The 15,150-nt window shown below is 37.5% G+C and overlaps 2 protein-coding genes across 2 annotated transcripts in view; one reads left to right on the top strand and one right to left on the bottom strand.

Annotated features, from left to right (window-relative positions):
• LOC111147382 (zinc finger protein 804B) overlaps positions 1 to 15,150 on the bottom strand; it is a 524,142-nt gene that overhangs the window by 487,758 nt on the left and 21,234 nt on the right. The gene's annotated exons all lie outside the window — the stretch shown is intronic.
• LOC111147383 (testis expressed 47) lies at positions 1,025 to 2,757 on the top strand. The gene is made up of 2 exons (XM_022503387.1): positions 1,025 to 1,153; positions 1,899 to 2,757. Exon 2 carries the CDS (start codon positions 1,996 to 1,998, stop codon positions 2,755 to 2,757), a length of 762 nt encoding a protein of 253 aa, XP_022359095.1. The 5' UTR covers positions 1,025 to 1,153; positions 1,899 to 1,995.

Here is a 15,150-nt window from a genome sequence, read left to right as displayed (position 1 = left end):
AGAACAACCACTGGACTGGGCAGGGGACAAGTTCCTGTGTGCCTTGGGAAGGACCGTATCATTTCAGGGAGTGATGAAGTGAATCCCATGAGAAATTAGTCAGTTTTTATGTACCACAGAATAAAGGAATCATTAAGTCACCTCTCAGCCTCTACTTTTTGGGATAACTCATCAATGTATATAATTAAAACCACATCATAAGTTTGGATAACACAAACCTTGGTGGGGTTTGTAAGGTTAACTTGTAAGGTTTACTTTTTAAAAACTGAATAAGAGTGTTTTCTCTTCTTGTTTTTAAATGGTGGTTACAGCTCATATGAATGCAATTTGAAGATATGGTATTATTAATTTTTATTGTAAAAACTAACTTAAATTTACATCAAATTAGGAAAACCTTACACAAGAATTTTCTTAAAACAGTCACCATTACACAGAACCTGACATGTGTTCTTAAAGTATTTATTTTTTTAAAAGATTTTATTTATTTGACAGAGAGAGACACAGTGAGAAAGGGAACACAAGCAGGAGGAGTGGGAGAGGGAAAAGCAGGCTCCCCGCTGAGTAAGGAGCTGGACAGAGGACTCGATCCCCAGACTCTGGGACCACGACCTGAGCCAGAGGCAGACACGCAATGACTGAGCCACCCAGGCACCCCTTAAAGTACTTAATTAATGAATCAATACCGAGATTGCTGAAAGCATGTTTGAATTGTGTGCATGCTTTGGTTTCCTCTTCCATAAATTGTAGACAAAAATATATAAATAAATAAAAGATGTCTAGGAAGATATCCAGGTCCATGGTCTGTCTGACTTAAAATGGCACCTGGCTAAGAAGAAGCCATTCCAGAAAAGAAGCCTTCATTTCCTCTACCAAGAGTTTGAGGTGTCTGTTAAGATATCCTCATTAAATGAAGAAATGGCACTTGCCAGTGCACTCCGGCCCTTTAAGACCACAGACAGCCTGATTCACTAGGCACCATGGAAACGAGAAGAGAATACTCAGGACAGCTGGCAGCACCCAAGACACTGGCAGTTGGAAAAGTGATGGAGGACAAAATGGGAACTCAAGGACAGGTAAAAAAGCAAGAAGCACTTGAAGAAGAAAAGAAAGGTTAAGATGACCTGGAGAAAAGAAAAAGAGATTCGTAAGAAGAGTAAGTGCAAAGTAACAGAATTTATTATTTGATATCCACAATGACAACAAAAGGAAGGCAAAGGGTCATTTCTGACATTTGTTGATAGGAAAAAAATTCAAAGAATCAAAATTAGGTACTCCAAAAATCGACTGTTATGAGACAAGCCACAGTATTAACTTCTAGTATCCTGAGTAAAGATGAAGGAAGCCAATTAGGACGTAAGAATTCCCCAGATTTTTTTTTTTAACTGACCAGTTAAATTAAAAAAAAAAAAAAAATTACCATAAAATATCACTTTTTTTTAATTGACAAATCAAGGACAATCTGTAATTACCATTACATATATGAAAATACATTTTAATGTGATACCAAAACTAGGGTGCGTGACTGTCAGCAGATTCATTCCTGTGTGCATGTGCACATATGTGCATAAGAGCACATGTGTGATTCAGAAAAAGGGGGCTGAGAAATTAGCATAAGTTGAAGGAGAAAATAATAATGCAAACAAAAACAGAGTTAACTTGCTCTAGAATACATGCTTCCTTCTCCTCATCACCAGTGTATTAGAGTTTTTTCCTATGATGTGAATGTTATTTCATTATAAATTTTAAACAATCTCTATAATTTGCATCTGGTTTTAACATTATCTTTTATTTCAAAGATGGTATTGTTGATAATACTGGGAAGGGATTTTGCTATTTGCTAACATTTGACAAATAATAAGACTTTTTATTTTATTTTATTTTATTTTATTGGTAAGAAGAAATAAAACAGTTCACCACTGAAGAGGTATCCTGATAATGTGAATATCGTGGTAGGCTAAAACCTGGAATCATCTGGAAGAACAAATAGGGTCCATCATGACTTTCCCAGGCCATATCAGAAAGCCCAACAAAAGGGCTTTTCCAGTGGAATCTCCTCTAATGCCACAAATTCCACGTGGCAATTTCTTACATCTTCAGGAGGAGAAACAAAGGCTACAGCTAAAGAAATTCCTTCTTCATAGGATGTTTCTAGTGGCCGAGCTAACAGCAAACACAGAAAAAAAAGATATCGCTGACTACTATGAACAAGTGTTTCAGTCAATTTTAAAACATCACCTAGGAGAAACAGTGACAGGGTTTTTGCTGGTATATCCTACTTCTATTCTGCATATCCTTGAGAGCTCCAGCGGTACACTTTACCGAATTCTTTTAGATTATCTGAGTCATCAAAAGAGTGAAACAGAATTCTTTATCCGAGGGATGAGAATTATCATTGTGTCCCATAATATCCCAACCAGGCTCTTCATGCAATGGCATATTTCAGTAATAAAAGTTCCAGTCATGTATCTTGATGATGTGACACAGACACAATCCGTGGAAGAGGTCATCACAGAGTTTCTCACTCAGACTCATAAACTGGCACTCCACCTTTTAAAGACGGTTAAAGTGGGTGCTAAAGGACCAGGAGATAATCTGCACCAACTTGCACCTGAACTGCTCATCCCAGAACAAATAATAAAGTACTTATACAAATCTGAAGAATTCATGGATCCAGAAACTTTCATAAACACATATAACAAACCCATACATGTCACTTTGGATTCCGAGGTGATATGGCCTGCTCCGACTTATTTCTAGGATTGAGAGAGATGTGGTGGATGGGGTCTGATCTCTCAAGGAATTGACGCTACTTAAATAAAAGGAAGGAATTTCCAAAGTTAGGACCTCTTGAAAAAAGAAAGGACCAGAATGCCACAATATACACAAAGGTAATATATTAATCTTCACAGAGCATGTTGAGCTGAACTTGAAAATTAATGTTTGTTCTGATATTAAGTTCAACATGTTATTTTAATAGGTGGAGAGGTTTAATAAGCTCATAATTTTTCAAATGTTAACATCATTTTGATGAAATGGCTTAATTTTTTAAGAAAAGTGTAGATAATAAAGGGCAAATTCAGATTCTCATTCATTCTTTGAGATTTTACTAATTTATTTATTTATTTTTTAAAGATTTTATTTACTTATTTGACAGAGAGAGATCACAAGTAGGCAGAGAGGCAGGCAGAGAGAGAGGAAGAGATAGCAGGCTTCCTGCTGAGCAGGGAGCCCGATGCGGGGCTCGATCCCAGGACCCTGAGATCATGACCCGAGCCGAAGGCAGCGGCCTATCCCACTGAGCCACCCAGGCACCCCAGAGATTTTACTAATTTATTTGACAGAGAGAGAGAGTGCACGCACAAGCAGGGGAGTAGGAGAGGGAGAAGCAGGCTCCCCTCTAAGCAGGGAGCCCCAATGCAGGGCTCCATCCCAGACCCTGGGATCATGACCTGAGCCGAAGGCAGACACCTAACCGACTGAGCCACCCAGGCACCCTCATTCATTCTTTCCACAGTAAATGATCAGCAGCCACCACATAGAATCAAATTTTAGGAAAAATCATTTTGTTCTCAGAATATAAAATTTGGGGTGAAAATACCATCATTGAGTTGCTTGCAACCTAAGTTTAGAGGCAAGTATGTGTAAAAGTAAATATGATATGGTATGATCATTATTATAGTTAGCAGTATGTAGGAAAGACTTGAAGGAATAATCTCTACATGATTCCAGAATTCAGAACACAAAACCTAAACTTTGAAAAGAGAAAAGCCCATATATTCCGAGCTATATAATTAAGAATTTTGAGGCTATTATAAAGCTGAAGAACACAGTAGCTTTCTGAAACAGCCAGAAAATATGTTGTCAGAAGGCACCGTATTCTTTCAATGCAAAATCATTTTTTGAGCACCCTTCACATGACAGACATTTGCCAGATGTTAGGGATACGGTAGGGTACACAGAAAACGTGATTCTTGCTCACTTGTAAAATATTTATAAATGCTCCCACATAAATGTGATATACAGATTGTTTATTTTTTTTCAATTTACTTCCTATAAAACAATGACCTGCAATTTCTGCATGACCTATTTTAAGTTGTTCTCTCCCTTCTTTCACCTGGAATCAATTACCTTTTGAATTATTTAGAATAATGTAATCTGTTTAAACTATTAAATGGTATTAATATCTTGATGACTTCAGCAATATTTATCCAAAATTATTTCAATATCTCATGAAACAGATTTCCTAGAAGAAACACTGTGTATCATTTTACATTTTTTTATTATTATTATTTGATTTTCAGTCTCTTTGGGAGAAAAAAAAAGCAATCTCAGTATACAACTCAAATTTGTTACATGCAGATAATTTGTAATCACTAGTTCCATATCACAATCAAATTTCGGGAAAGATTGCTTCTATTTTTAAATTTTGTAATACAGATTTAGAGACAGAACGGCATTTTTCACTCTTAGCTGCACTTGAAGTTCTGTTCATTTAAATTTAGTAACAGAAAGGATACAATTTTAGATTAAACATGAAGTAATTCTTCTGGTTAAGAAAGAGTATATAACTTACAAATGTTTTTATCAATTTAGCAAATATTAAATACCTCGTATTCATCAGCAATGTGCTATTTACTATTTACTCTGAAATGTGAAAAAGACACAGGCATCCACCCATTGAGAATAAACGTTCAACAACAAAATGAGTGGAAGTAAAAGTAAATGCTTTCCAGGCCAAAGTGGGGGGGGGAGCCATAGAGAAAAGACTTGAGGAAATAAGCCTTGATCTAGGCTTGTGGATGTGAAGAGAGGCTGGAGAGGGCAGATGACCATATTTAGGAGAACAGAGAACAAGCAGAAACAGGAAGAAGAAAATGAACCATAAATGGTCATTGAATCAGATAGAATCCCTTTAGCAAGGTAAATTTTGTTGTTTTGGAAGAGTATTTTCTAAAGTTAGCAAATGAAGAGAAGTGCAGTCTACAAATAAAATTGTACATTTATCTATATTAAAAGTACAGCATATTTTCCAAAAATGGCCATGGCAATATATTGCATCCCACATGCTCTTCTTAAAATGTGGCCTTAATATTCCTACATGTCATGGTGGCTTCTAAATCCCCTCCACTTGAAATCAAGCAGAACTTTGTAATTGCTTTAACCAAGAGAGTACAACAGAAGTGATCCCATGTGACCCCCCAAGGCTAGGTCATAATATATGATCATTTCAATGCTAGTTCTTGGGACCTAAAAATACACTGTGAGCAATCTATCATGGTTTTCCAGAGGACATCACCAACAGAGGTCCCAGCCAACAGCCCAGATCACCACAAGACAGGTGAGTGGGCGAACCTTCAGGTGTTTCCAGACTTTAGTCTTCCAGTCAACCCTGGATTTCAAGCCAGGACAACCAACACTGTGTGGAGTAGCAAAGATGGTGTGTTCCCACTGAGCCCTGTCCAAATTGCAGATCTGTGAATGAGATAAATGACTGTCATGGATTTAATCTCCTGTGTTTTGGGTGAATGATTATGTAACAATCTGGAACAATAATATATATGTATTGGGAATAACTTTATATACACATATATAAAGTTATTATATATATTATATTTATTATATAAAGTTTTATATATATATATAACACATACATATATATATGTGTGTGTGCATATAATTTCATATTATTTAGTTTTCATTCATCTATGCCACTAATATTTACTAAATATCTACCGGTAAATATTTACTAGGGGGCCAAGCACCATGCTTGTCACTGGAAATACAAGTAGCAGTAGAAAGGTATGTATCTTCCTAGCATAGACCTAGCACACTGCTTATGATCCATCTTTTATTGGTCTATAATACTTTCAGATATGAAAAGTACTGATTGAAAATTAATTCACTAAGCCAAAGAAAAACATTAAAAATCAGAATCACTTTTGGAGGAAGATATAGAAAAGATCTCAATGCTAATATTACTGATTTACATAGTATACTGTTAATTTACATTTGAAGGATTCTTGAAGTGTCCATTATGAAAATAACTGGAAGAGAAGCTCAAAGAGACTCTAAATAAATTAAACTACTTATATAGTTATTTATCTATTTTAGTGAGCACAGGAGAATGAGTTTATTCAAATGAAAGTTACCCTTCCTAGAAGTCATGTTGGGTGGGTTTGTACTTATTTTTCAGTTACACCATTACTGCTGAAAACATTTTGTGACTTTTATGACAGATGAATGAAGGTTTATAAATCAAAAGGAGTTTAAATATTTTGGCCACATCTAGTTTTTTGATTCCCAGATAATATATACTCCAACTTGATTGGTGACCTTGATATTCAGTCTTCATTCATAAAAACATCTGTTGTTATTTTTTTTTAATATTGCAGTCACTCTCAAAGGAGTATCTGCTGTCATCAAACATATTAAAAGAATGTGACACTGTCTCTAAGGGGGAACAGCAATATGTTTTCAGTAGTGGTTGCATTATTAAGGTTCCTATAAAGCTCACTAATATCATGTCTTTAAAAGGGAAGACACGTGGTATATGTTTAGGTATATTTGATAAAATACAGAAATGTAATATATAGACCTTACAAGTGTAATTTAATTTGATTAAGTCAAAAACTGTGACTTCTTAAACCTTAGGAAGACTCATAAGGTAATTCTCAACCCAATGAGTTAGTTTCCTTACAGTAAAACTTTCCATTAAGCTAGAGTACAGACGTTAACCCAAGCAGAAAATGAGTATTTTAATACTGAACATGTAACATTCAATGTTTGAACATGGAACATACAACACATACAAATCCAATGAACGTGTAACATTTAAACATGTGAGGCCGGTGCCATGCTAATTCTTTTATTTCGATATGGATATCTTCGAAGTAGACTGACATGCCAAGGCTCTTCTGTTCATTTCAGAGTAACCAAGGGCCTTCAGGAAGGTTATAGTTTTCATGAAGGTTAACTAAAATAATGTTATCTGGAGGGAAAAATCCTCCCAGGGTGAATTTAAAATCTTTACTGTCTTCATTTTAATTAAAGAGGCATCTGGATTCCTTCATGGAGAATTACTACTTAATACAAATAGATTTTTACATTCAGTGACTTTATCACAACTTTAGCGACACAAAACCACATTTCAATTCAGTTAAACCTATCTCTAGCAGTAGAATTCCCCCAGCTTCCACGAGGAAGTGGAAATGAGACAGCCTATCACCAACTTTGAGACTATTTCATACTGTAGAAAATGATTTAATGTAGAATTAGAGTTCTCCCCCTTGTGGTCAATTATGTAAATTTCCATATTACCTGCTGATAGGACCTACACAATAGTAAACACAGTGCATAGTTTTTAAGAGAATATAAAGAGAACCCCCAAAGGTGCTTTTCAAATGTCTGCTCTAATCTCCCTGTTTTGCAGATAAAGATTCTGAGACCCAAAGACCTGAAATGTTTTTGCCAACAGTGAAAGCAGGAATTAATAACGGAAGTTTCCTATTGCAACCTATTTTACATAATTAGTTGTGGTCATGGGTAAGGGGTCTGGATCTAATTCTGAGTGGTCTCTTCACTGTGGCACTATATCCCTCCCGTGCTCCAGCCCTCGATCAGTGCCTCCTCCTGATGTCCCCCTGCTTTTCCACAGGCATCTCCCTAGGTTTGAGAAAATGCATTCTGTACCAGTTGACACTCTTCCTTCGATCTGCTCCCCGACCTGCACTCCCTGGTGCTAGAAAACAGACCACTCTCCACCCAGTTGCCAAGTCAGAAATCTGAATATTGCCCCAGTTTCCCTTCTTCCTTGCTATCACTGACAGCCAATCGGTCCAAGCTCCACCCATTTTCTGCAGACAGGATTTCTAGTTGTCTGGCTTTGTTTTTGTGCTCTCTTTAGGGATCTCCCTCACTCCAGCTCCTCTTCCTCCTGCTAATCTATATGGTATTTCTATCAGTGTTAAAATTACTGTAGCACAAGAGTTAAGAGCCCCGCCTCTGGGGACCCCTGGGTGGTGCAGTGAATTAAGCTGCTGACTACTAGTTTCCACTCAGGTCTTGATCTCAGGGTCTTGAGATCAATCCCAGCCCTGGGCTCTGTGTGCTCAGCTGGGGCCCACTTGGGACTCTCTCTCCTCTCCCTTTGCAACCCCCCTCCTTGCTCTCTCTCTCAAATAAATACATCTTTAATTTAAAAAGAGAGTCACCTCTGGTATCCAACTCCTGTGTTGGATACCAGGCTCAAGGACCTGGAGAGCCATATTTCATTTCTTCACCTTTCAACACCTCAGACTCCTCACCTACAAAGGGAGTGTGATAACAGTATCTACATTATAAGATTGATTAGGGGTGTGCTGCATGAAATAATGGTATCATAATCCTGGCATATAATAAGAACTCAATAAATGTCATTCCTCCCATCAAAATTCTTTAATGGCTTCCATTCCACCTCCAGGATAAAAAAGAAAAATCTATCATGATCTGTCTGCAAAGCTTTGATTCCCAATATTCCTCCTCTCTGTCTCTATTCTCTTTCCTCACTTCTCTTACCAAAATTCTGCTTATCAATCAAATTCTATTTCCTCTTTGAAGTCTGGCAAACTCGAGAAACCCACACTGTACATGGTACTCAACCACATTCTAGCAATTCTCCTGTCGCAGGGCTGTTGTCTATTTTCACACTCTTCTCCCCACCAGCGACTTGTAAGCTATTACCCTGGGATTTTTGGGTATTCAGATCTTTAGTGTATCATTTTTAAAAAGAGGCTATTAAAATATCTGTAAGAATTTTCCCATAAAGTTAAGTTTACTTTTACCAAAATGATTGTGAAATATCAATATATTAAAATGTTCCTATGTAATTGATCAGGTTTTGTCATTGTCCAGGAAGCTCTTTAAAATAGGAAGTGAAAAATATAGTAGTTGTGCCTTATCTGAAGTTTTCAATTTTACCCACATTAATTTCTTCCACTTTAATTTGGAAGGATACTAAGAATACCTTCTTAGAATCACTTCTGGAAGTGATTCAGCAGAACTTTAGTATTTATGTATTACTATTCACTGAGCCAAGTATAGGAACTCATTCCAAATTCACTGGATTAAAAATAAAAATCCCCTTTCCTATTGGAGCATCTGAGCAAGCTACTAGTAAAGTATACAACCTTTATTCCATATTTTAAAGATGTTTTCTTTATTTTCTTTGAATCTTTTTTTTTCCTGCCACACTTACCTGTTCTTTGAGAAATATGTGCTCAATAAGGCTAATATTATGTATCTTTTCTTAGGTTATTATAAAAGTGAAAATTTGTTTCCATTTTAATTTGCACTTCATAGTTCTAATCTTGTTCTAAAATACTAAGCCATTTTTAAAAATACTATTTATAAAAGAGTGCATTAAATGTAAAACCTTGATTTATTGAGGAAGAAATAAATGTCTGAATACCGAACACATTTACATTTTACCAAAATTTGTTCCAGTGTAATGACCTCCTGAGGGATCTCTCTCACTCATATCTCACCTTCCTCCTCTCTTTGTTGTTTTTACTAAACTCAGTGTATACTAGACTTTGCTTTTTGAAAAGACAAATAACAAACTACTCTACAACAAGGTTTATTTCATCATAGATAAAACTACACACCTTGTAGTATTTTGATTCATCAATTCCTCACTTTCTGTCCTCTATAGGGACAATTCTTGAGCACATACTCTGTTCCAGCCAAAATCAAAATGACAAAATGAAAGACCACGGAAGTGAGATGACTGACTTTTATTATGTACTCCATTACCAATTCATGATGTGGCCCAAAGCAAGTAATTTTTTTCTTTTGGAGTCTCCATTCATCTACATCATAGAACCTCTGAGCATTATAAAGTCCATGAAGCTCTTGAACTTATCCAAAAATGTGTCTCAGAAGAATGACTTGTTGTCTTAGAATCAGGCAGGAGGATAGGATTCAGATGTATGTATTAAAATGTTGAGAGGCACCTGGGTGGGTCAGTAGGTTGGGTGTCTGCCTTCGGCTCAGGTCATGATTCCAGGGTTCTGGGATCAAGCCCCACATCAGGCTCTCTGCTCAGTGGGGAGCCTGCTTCTCCCTCTCCCTATGCCTGCCACTCTGCCTACTTGTGCTCTCTCTCTCCCCCTACCAAATTCATAAATAAAATCTTTTAAAAAAATAAAATATTGAAGCCTGATGTCTGAATGAATGAATGTCTGAATTCACCACCCTATCTGTGGGCAATACCAATATTTTCCTTTAAAAGTCCACCATGGATGCATTCATTTTTGTGCAAAGATGAATGGGAAACTGAAAAGCCAGAAATCTGTATATTAGATTATGACATCTAAATAGCATGTTTGGTAGCCCTTTAAAGTCAGGGGAAAAAGAGAAGATAGGGACATTTTTCTTTAAGGCTGATGGGAAGCTGTTGACGATTTTAAGTAGGGCATAATCAGACTGGTTTGGCTACTGAGTGGAGAATGGACCAGCAGGGGACATGTTGGTGCAGATAGGCTCCTTAGGAAGTTGTTACAAGTCTCCTGACACGGGATGATAATGGATAGAACCAGATTAAAGACTGCAGAAATGGATCTAAGGGGACTGATTTGAAAGATAATCAGGAGGTAAATAAACATGGGTTCTGAAGGAGAGAAAAGTGTCAAATATTTTAAATTTCTAGTTTTTACAACAAGAGGTTACCAATCCTGAGGTAGGGAATATATAAGGAGTATAGAGTTTGTACAGGAAACTGGGCTTTTAATTACTGACATATGATAGCTGCATCAGTTTGGAATAATTTTTTATACTTCTGTCACTAACATCTTTTGATGAGATAGAGAGAACATGCATCATATTAAATCTCAAACTTTGTTGAAGTGGCTAAGTACTAATATGCATTTCCTGATATAAGTAAGTAACTTCCAAGAAAGTCAAAACACTTTGATAAGTTAAAATAAATTAAGCTAAAGGAGAAATTGTCCCAACAATAGCCGAGTCTGATACTCACCATCACAGCTACCTTTAATATTGTATCTGCATACAGTGGAGCCAAATATAAAATCAGTAGCACTTATTGAGCTCTATTCCTTCCCTTAGTCAAATAAAAGTCATTCAAAACATTACTAATTGTTCATTGATTGCCACATTTATTGAAGGCCATGCCATTGTCATTTATTGATTCATAGTCATGTGTTAAGGGCACAAACACATAAAAGCCTCCATAGGGTCTTTCCCAAATTAATTGGTATAGTATTTATTTTCATTTGCAAGAAAAATTGAGGTAACAAGGTGTCCTTTTGCATTCTATGGAAATGTTTGCCCTCTGTTTCTCTCAACTGGTTGTAGGACAACATGACACACACCAAATTTTATTCTCCCTCTGAATTCAATCATTCAGCAAGTGTGAACTGAAAAACTGTGTCAAACACTTTATCAGGCATGGGGGTGGGGAGGTGTAAGGCAATCATGAGTAAATAAGCATAATTTCTACCTTAGAGAGTATGCAGTCTCTATCTCCCTCTACCCTAGACACACAAAAAATTAAACAGTTATAACTATAGTAATTATATTAATTAATATATTATAATATATATTTATAATTACTGTTATCATCTTGGCAATGGTTTCTTAACTTTCCCTACTGTAGAGGATTAGGGGATGCCTCTGAAGGAAGAAAGATACAAGGATTTCTGGAAGTTGCAGAGAACTGAGCCAAATAAAAGGCAAGGAGTAGGAGGGGAGTGTTCCTGGTGGAGGATATATTTATGTATACTTGATCAGAGGGATGTGCTAACACCCAAAGACAAGAAGAACCATACTGTGCTGAGAGATGTGAGAGAATATCAATAAGGCAGGACTTGAAATACAAATGGAATCATGAGAGATGAGATTGGATAGCTAGGCATGGGACCAGATTACGTGGACACTTAGAGCTACATAAGTACCATGACTTCATCTCAAGTGAAATGGGACACAGTTTTGTTTTAATCAGAGAAATGCCATGATTAGCTATGCACTATAGAAGAAAAAGTAGATCGAATGACAAAAGATCATTGGTGACTTGGAAAGATTGACCTATGTAATATAATGGAGACAGAGCAGGATACGGTAGGTTGAGGAGTGAGGGCTGAGTGAGGAAAGAGAACACAGTATAAACACTTTGAATTGGGAGAAGAGATGAGAAGTATACTTGGTAACAAGACCAGATAGACACACCAGTTAGGAAGTTATTACAATAATCAGGGAATGAGATGATAGGATGTCCGTACAAAGATAATGACCAGAATAGGCACGTGCCATTCCTGAAGACTAGCAATACTGGAAGAACAGTAGCTTGGGGATGTGCAGGGAGCGAGAGGTAGTTTTTTCCATTTTGAACACAAGGAATCTGAGGTGTCTTCAAAGCATCAATGTGAAACCATCCAGTAGAGTTTTGGATATATTCTCGGAAGCACTGGAGATGGGTCTGGTAGAGATAGAGACTGGGCATCATCAGAGATGATGACTGAGAATTCAGGAGTAACCCTGTCACCCAGCATAGGACAATAGTGAAGAGAGAAGACAGTCTACTACCCTGAGGGATGCTTTGGGAAGAACAGGGGCCCTCAAAGCAGTCAAAGAAGACATTATTTAAATTGCCCAGAAGCAGAGAAGGAGAAGCAGATCAGGCAGTGACATGAAAGCCTAAGGAAAAGAACACTGTTTTTTATTTTTTTTTAAGATTTTATTTATTTATTCGACAAAGATCACAAGGAGGCAGAGATGCAGGCAGAGAGAAAGGAGGAAGCAGGCTCCCTGCTGAGCAGAGAGCCCGATGTGGGGCTTGATCCCAGGACCCTGGGTTCATGACCTGAGTTGAAGGCAGAGGCTTAACCTAGTGAGCCACCCAGGTGCCCCAGAACATTTGTTTTAAAAGAGAGTACTCAACAGTATCAACTGTTGTCTCAAAGTCAGGTAAGAAAAAGAATAAAAAGTAGACCGAATGACAAAAAGATCATTGGCGACTTGGATAGAGTGACCTATGTAAGATACTGGAGAAAGAAGCAGGATACAGTACATTGAGGAGTGAGGGCTGAGTGAGGAAAGAGAACACAGTATAAACAACATTTCAACAAGCTCTGCTGTTGAGTTAGTTGATAGTGAATTTGCAGTCTGTTTGGGAATGCAAAGGGCCCTCTGGAGATGTTAGAATTTTTACTAAGAGGAAGACCAGTAGTTTATTCTGATTTCAAGAAAGGAATTTGTCCTCTTATGTGAGATTAACATCCAATGACGGCCCAAGGGGACAAGAGCTCTACCCAGTTTTGAATGGCAAAGATCTGGTCTTAGACCTGAAAGATCCTCAAGTGACAATTTGTACTGTTCTGGAAAAGAATGATTGCTCAATAACCATTTGTTTAGATAAATGCACTAATCTCTGGGAGAAACCTAGCTTTGCAGAAAGTGACTTTAGAATATCCATGAGCTCTGGGGCACCTGGGTGGCTCAGCTGGCTGAGTGGCTGGCTCTTGATTTCAGCTCAGGTCATGATCTCGGAGTCCTGGGATCAAGCCCTGCATCAGGCTCCAACCTCAGTGTGGAGTCTGCTTCAAGAGTCTCCCTCTCTTCACCCTGCACATGCTCTCTCTCCCTCTCTCCCTAAAATAAATAAATCTTAAAAAAAAAAAAAAAAGATTTATTTATTTGACAGAGAGAGAGAGAGAGAGAGAGAGCAGAAGTAGTCAGAGAGGCATGCAGAAGGGGAAGGAGAAGCAGACTTCCTGCTAAGCAGAGAGGATGACTCGGGGCTCGATCCCAGGACCCTGAGATCATGACCTGAGCTGAAGGCTTACTCTTAACCATCTGACTCAGAGCCACCCAAATCTTTAAAAGAATATCTAGGAACTTTGTTACACCTCAAACTTTGGGTTATTCCATTGGTATTTCCCATGATCAAACTTTTATAGTTGATTGCAAATTATGCTGTGTCCTTTATCTACTTTATGGATCAACCTCATCACATTTGTAAATTTTGCTCTGGCCGTGATCCAGACTGCTTCCTCCTTTGCCCAGTCAGAGCACGCTAGGAAATTACAAATTGGAATCAAATCTCAATTTTCCAAAGTAATGATTTTAAAGAGCAATAATGCATAATCCAAAATGATGGTGAATTCATGAACCATTTATCTCTATAATGTATATTCATTAAATTTGACTATAAGTACATCTTATATGTCATTCATACCAAAATGATAAAGCACTTCAACTGAAATGGCTCAAGAGAACTTGTAAGCATTTCTAGTTCCTCTAGTCCTGCTTCCTACTACAGCCTATTGTTTCTATCACCTTTCATGTTTAGGTGACTCATTAAAATAATCTAACATACCATTTTTTTTTAGGTTGGAGGAGATAATCAAGTAGCAGTATTTCCTTGTTGCCATCATTCTTTTTTTTTTTTTAAGATTTTATTTATTTATTTGGCAGAGAGAGAGAGAGAGAGAGAGAGAGAGATCACAAGTAGGCAGAGAGGTGGGCAGCGGGGGAGGGAGCAGGCTCCCCACTGAGCAGAGAGCCCGATTCGAGGCTCCATCCCAGGACCTGAGATCATGACCTGAGCCGCTTAACCCACTGAGCGACCCAGGCGCCCAGTTGCCATCATTCTATATAGCTATATTTCTCTGTCTCTGTCTCTCTGAAAAGTTTCACTCACAAAAATAGACTAGCATAATGAATCTGGATATCCATCACCTAACTTATAACAAAGATTAGCGTCTCTTTTTAAAATTTGTTCTTTGTTAAATGACATGACTATGATCTCTCTGAGATATTACAGATCAAGAAAGGACACAAATATGAGACTAGAAGGAGTTTCAGACATTGTCTACTGCAGCCTTGTCCCTTGGACAAGTTGAGGCTCAAAGCACAGCACTGAATGATGGTTAGGCAAGAACTAGACATGTCTTGCTTATCCCCTCAGATGAAATCAAGACTACATCTCTACTGCCTCATTCTTGGTACAGAATATTTCTAAAAATCCACGTTACTAAATCCTATTTTCCACCATCTTACAGTACACAAACTATAAGCAAGAACTTGTAGTGTTTTAAAGTCTGGCATATTAGGCACATGATTATTGGTTTTTTTGTAGGGCTAAACAGCTGACTGATG

Source organism: Enhydra lutris, unplaced genomic scaffold, assembly GCF_002288905.1.
Source record: "Enhydra lutris kenyoni isolate GAN:26980312 unplaced genomic scaffold, ASM228890v2 scaffoldscaffold16, whole genome shotgun sequence".
Lineage (NCBI taxonomy): Eukaryota > Metazoa > Chordata > Mammalia > Carnivora > Mustelidae > Enhydra > Enhydra lutris.
Note: the sequence above shows the minus strand (reverse complement) of the source record. Positions and strands in the feature narration are given on the sequence as shown.

Excerpts from the sequence above, each read along its gene's own strand:
- LOC111147383 (XM_022503387.1), top strand. The coding sequence starts at position 1,996 with ATGACTTTCCCAGGCCATATCAGAAAGCCCAACAAAAGGGCTTTTCCA.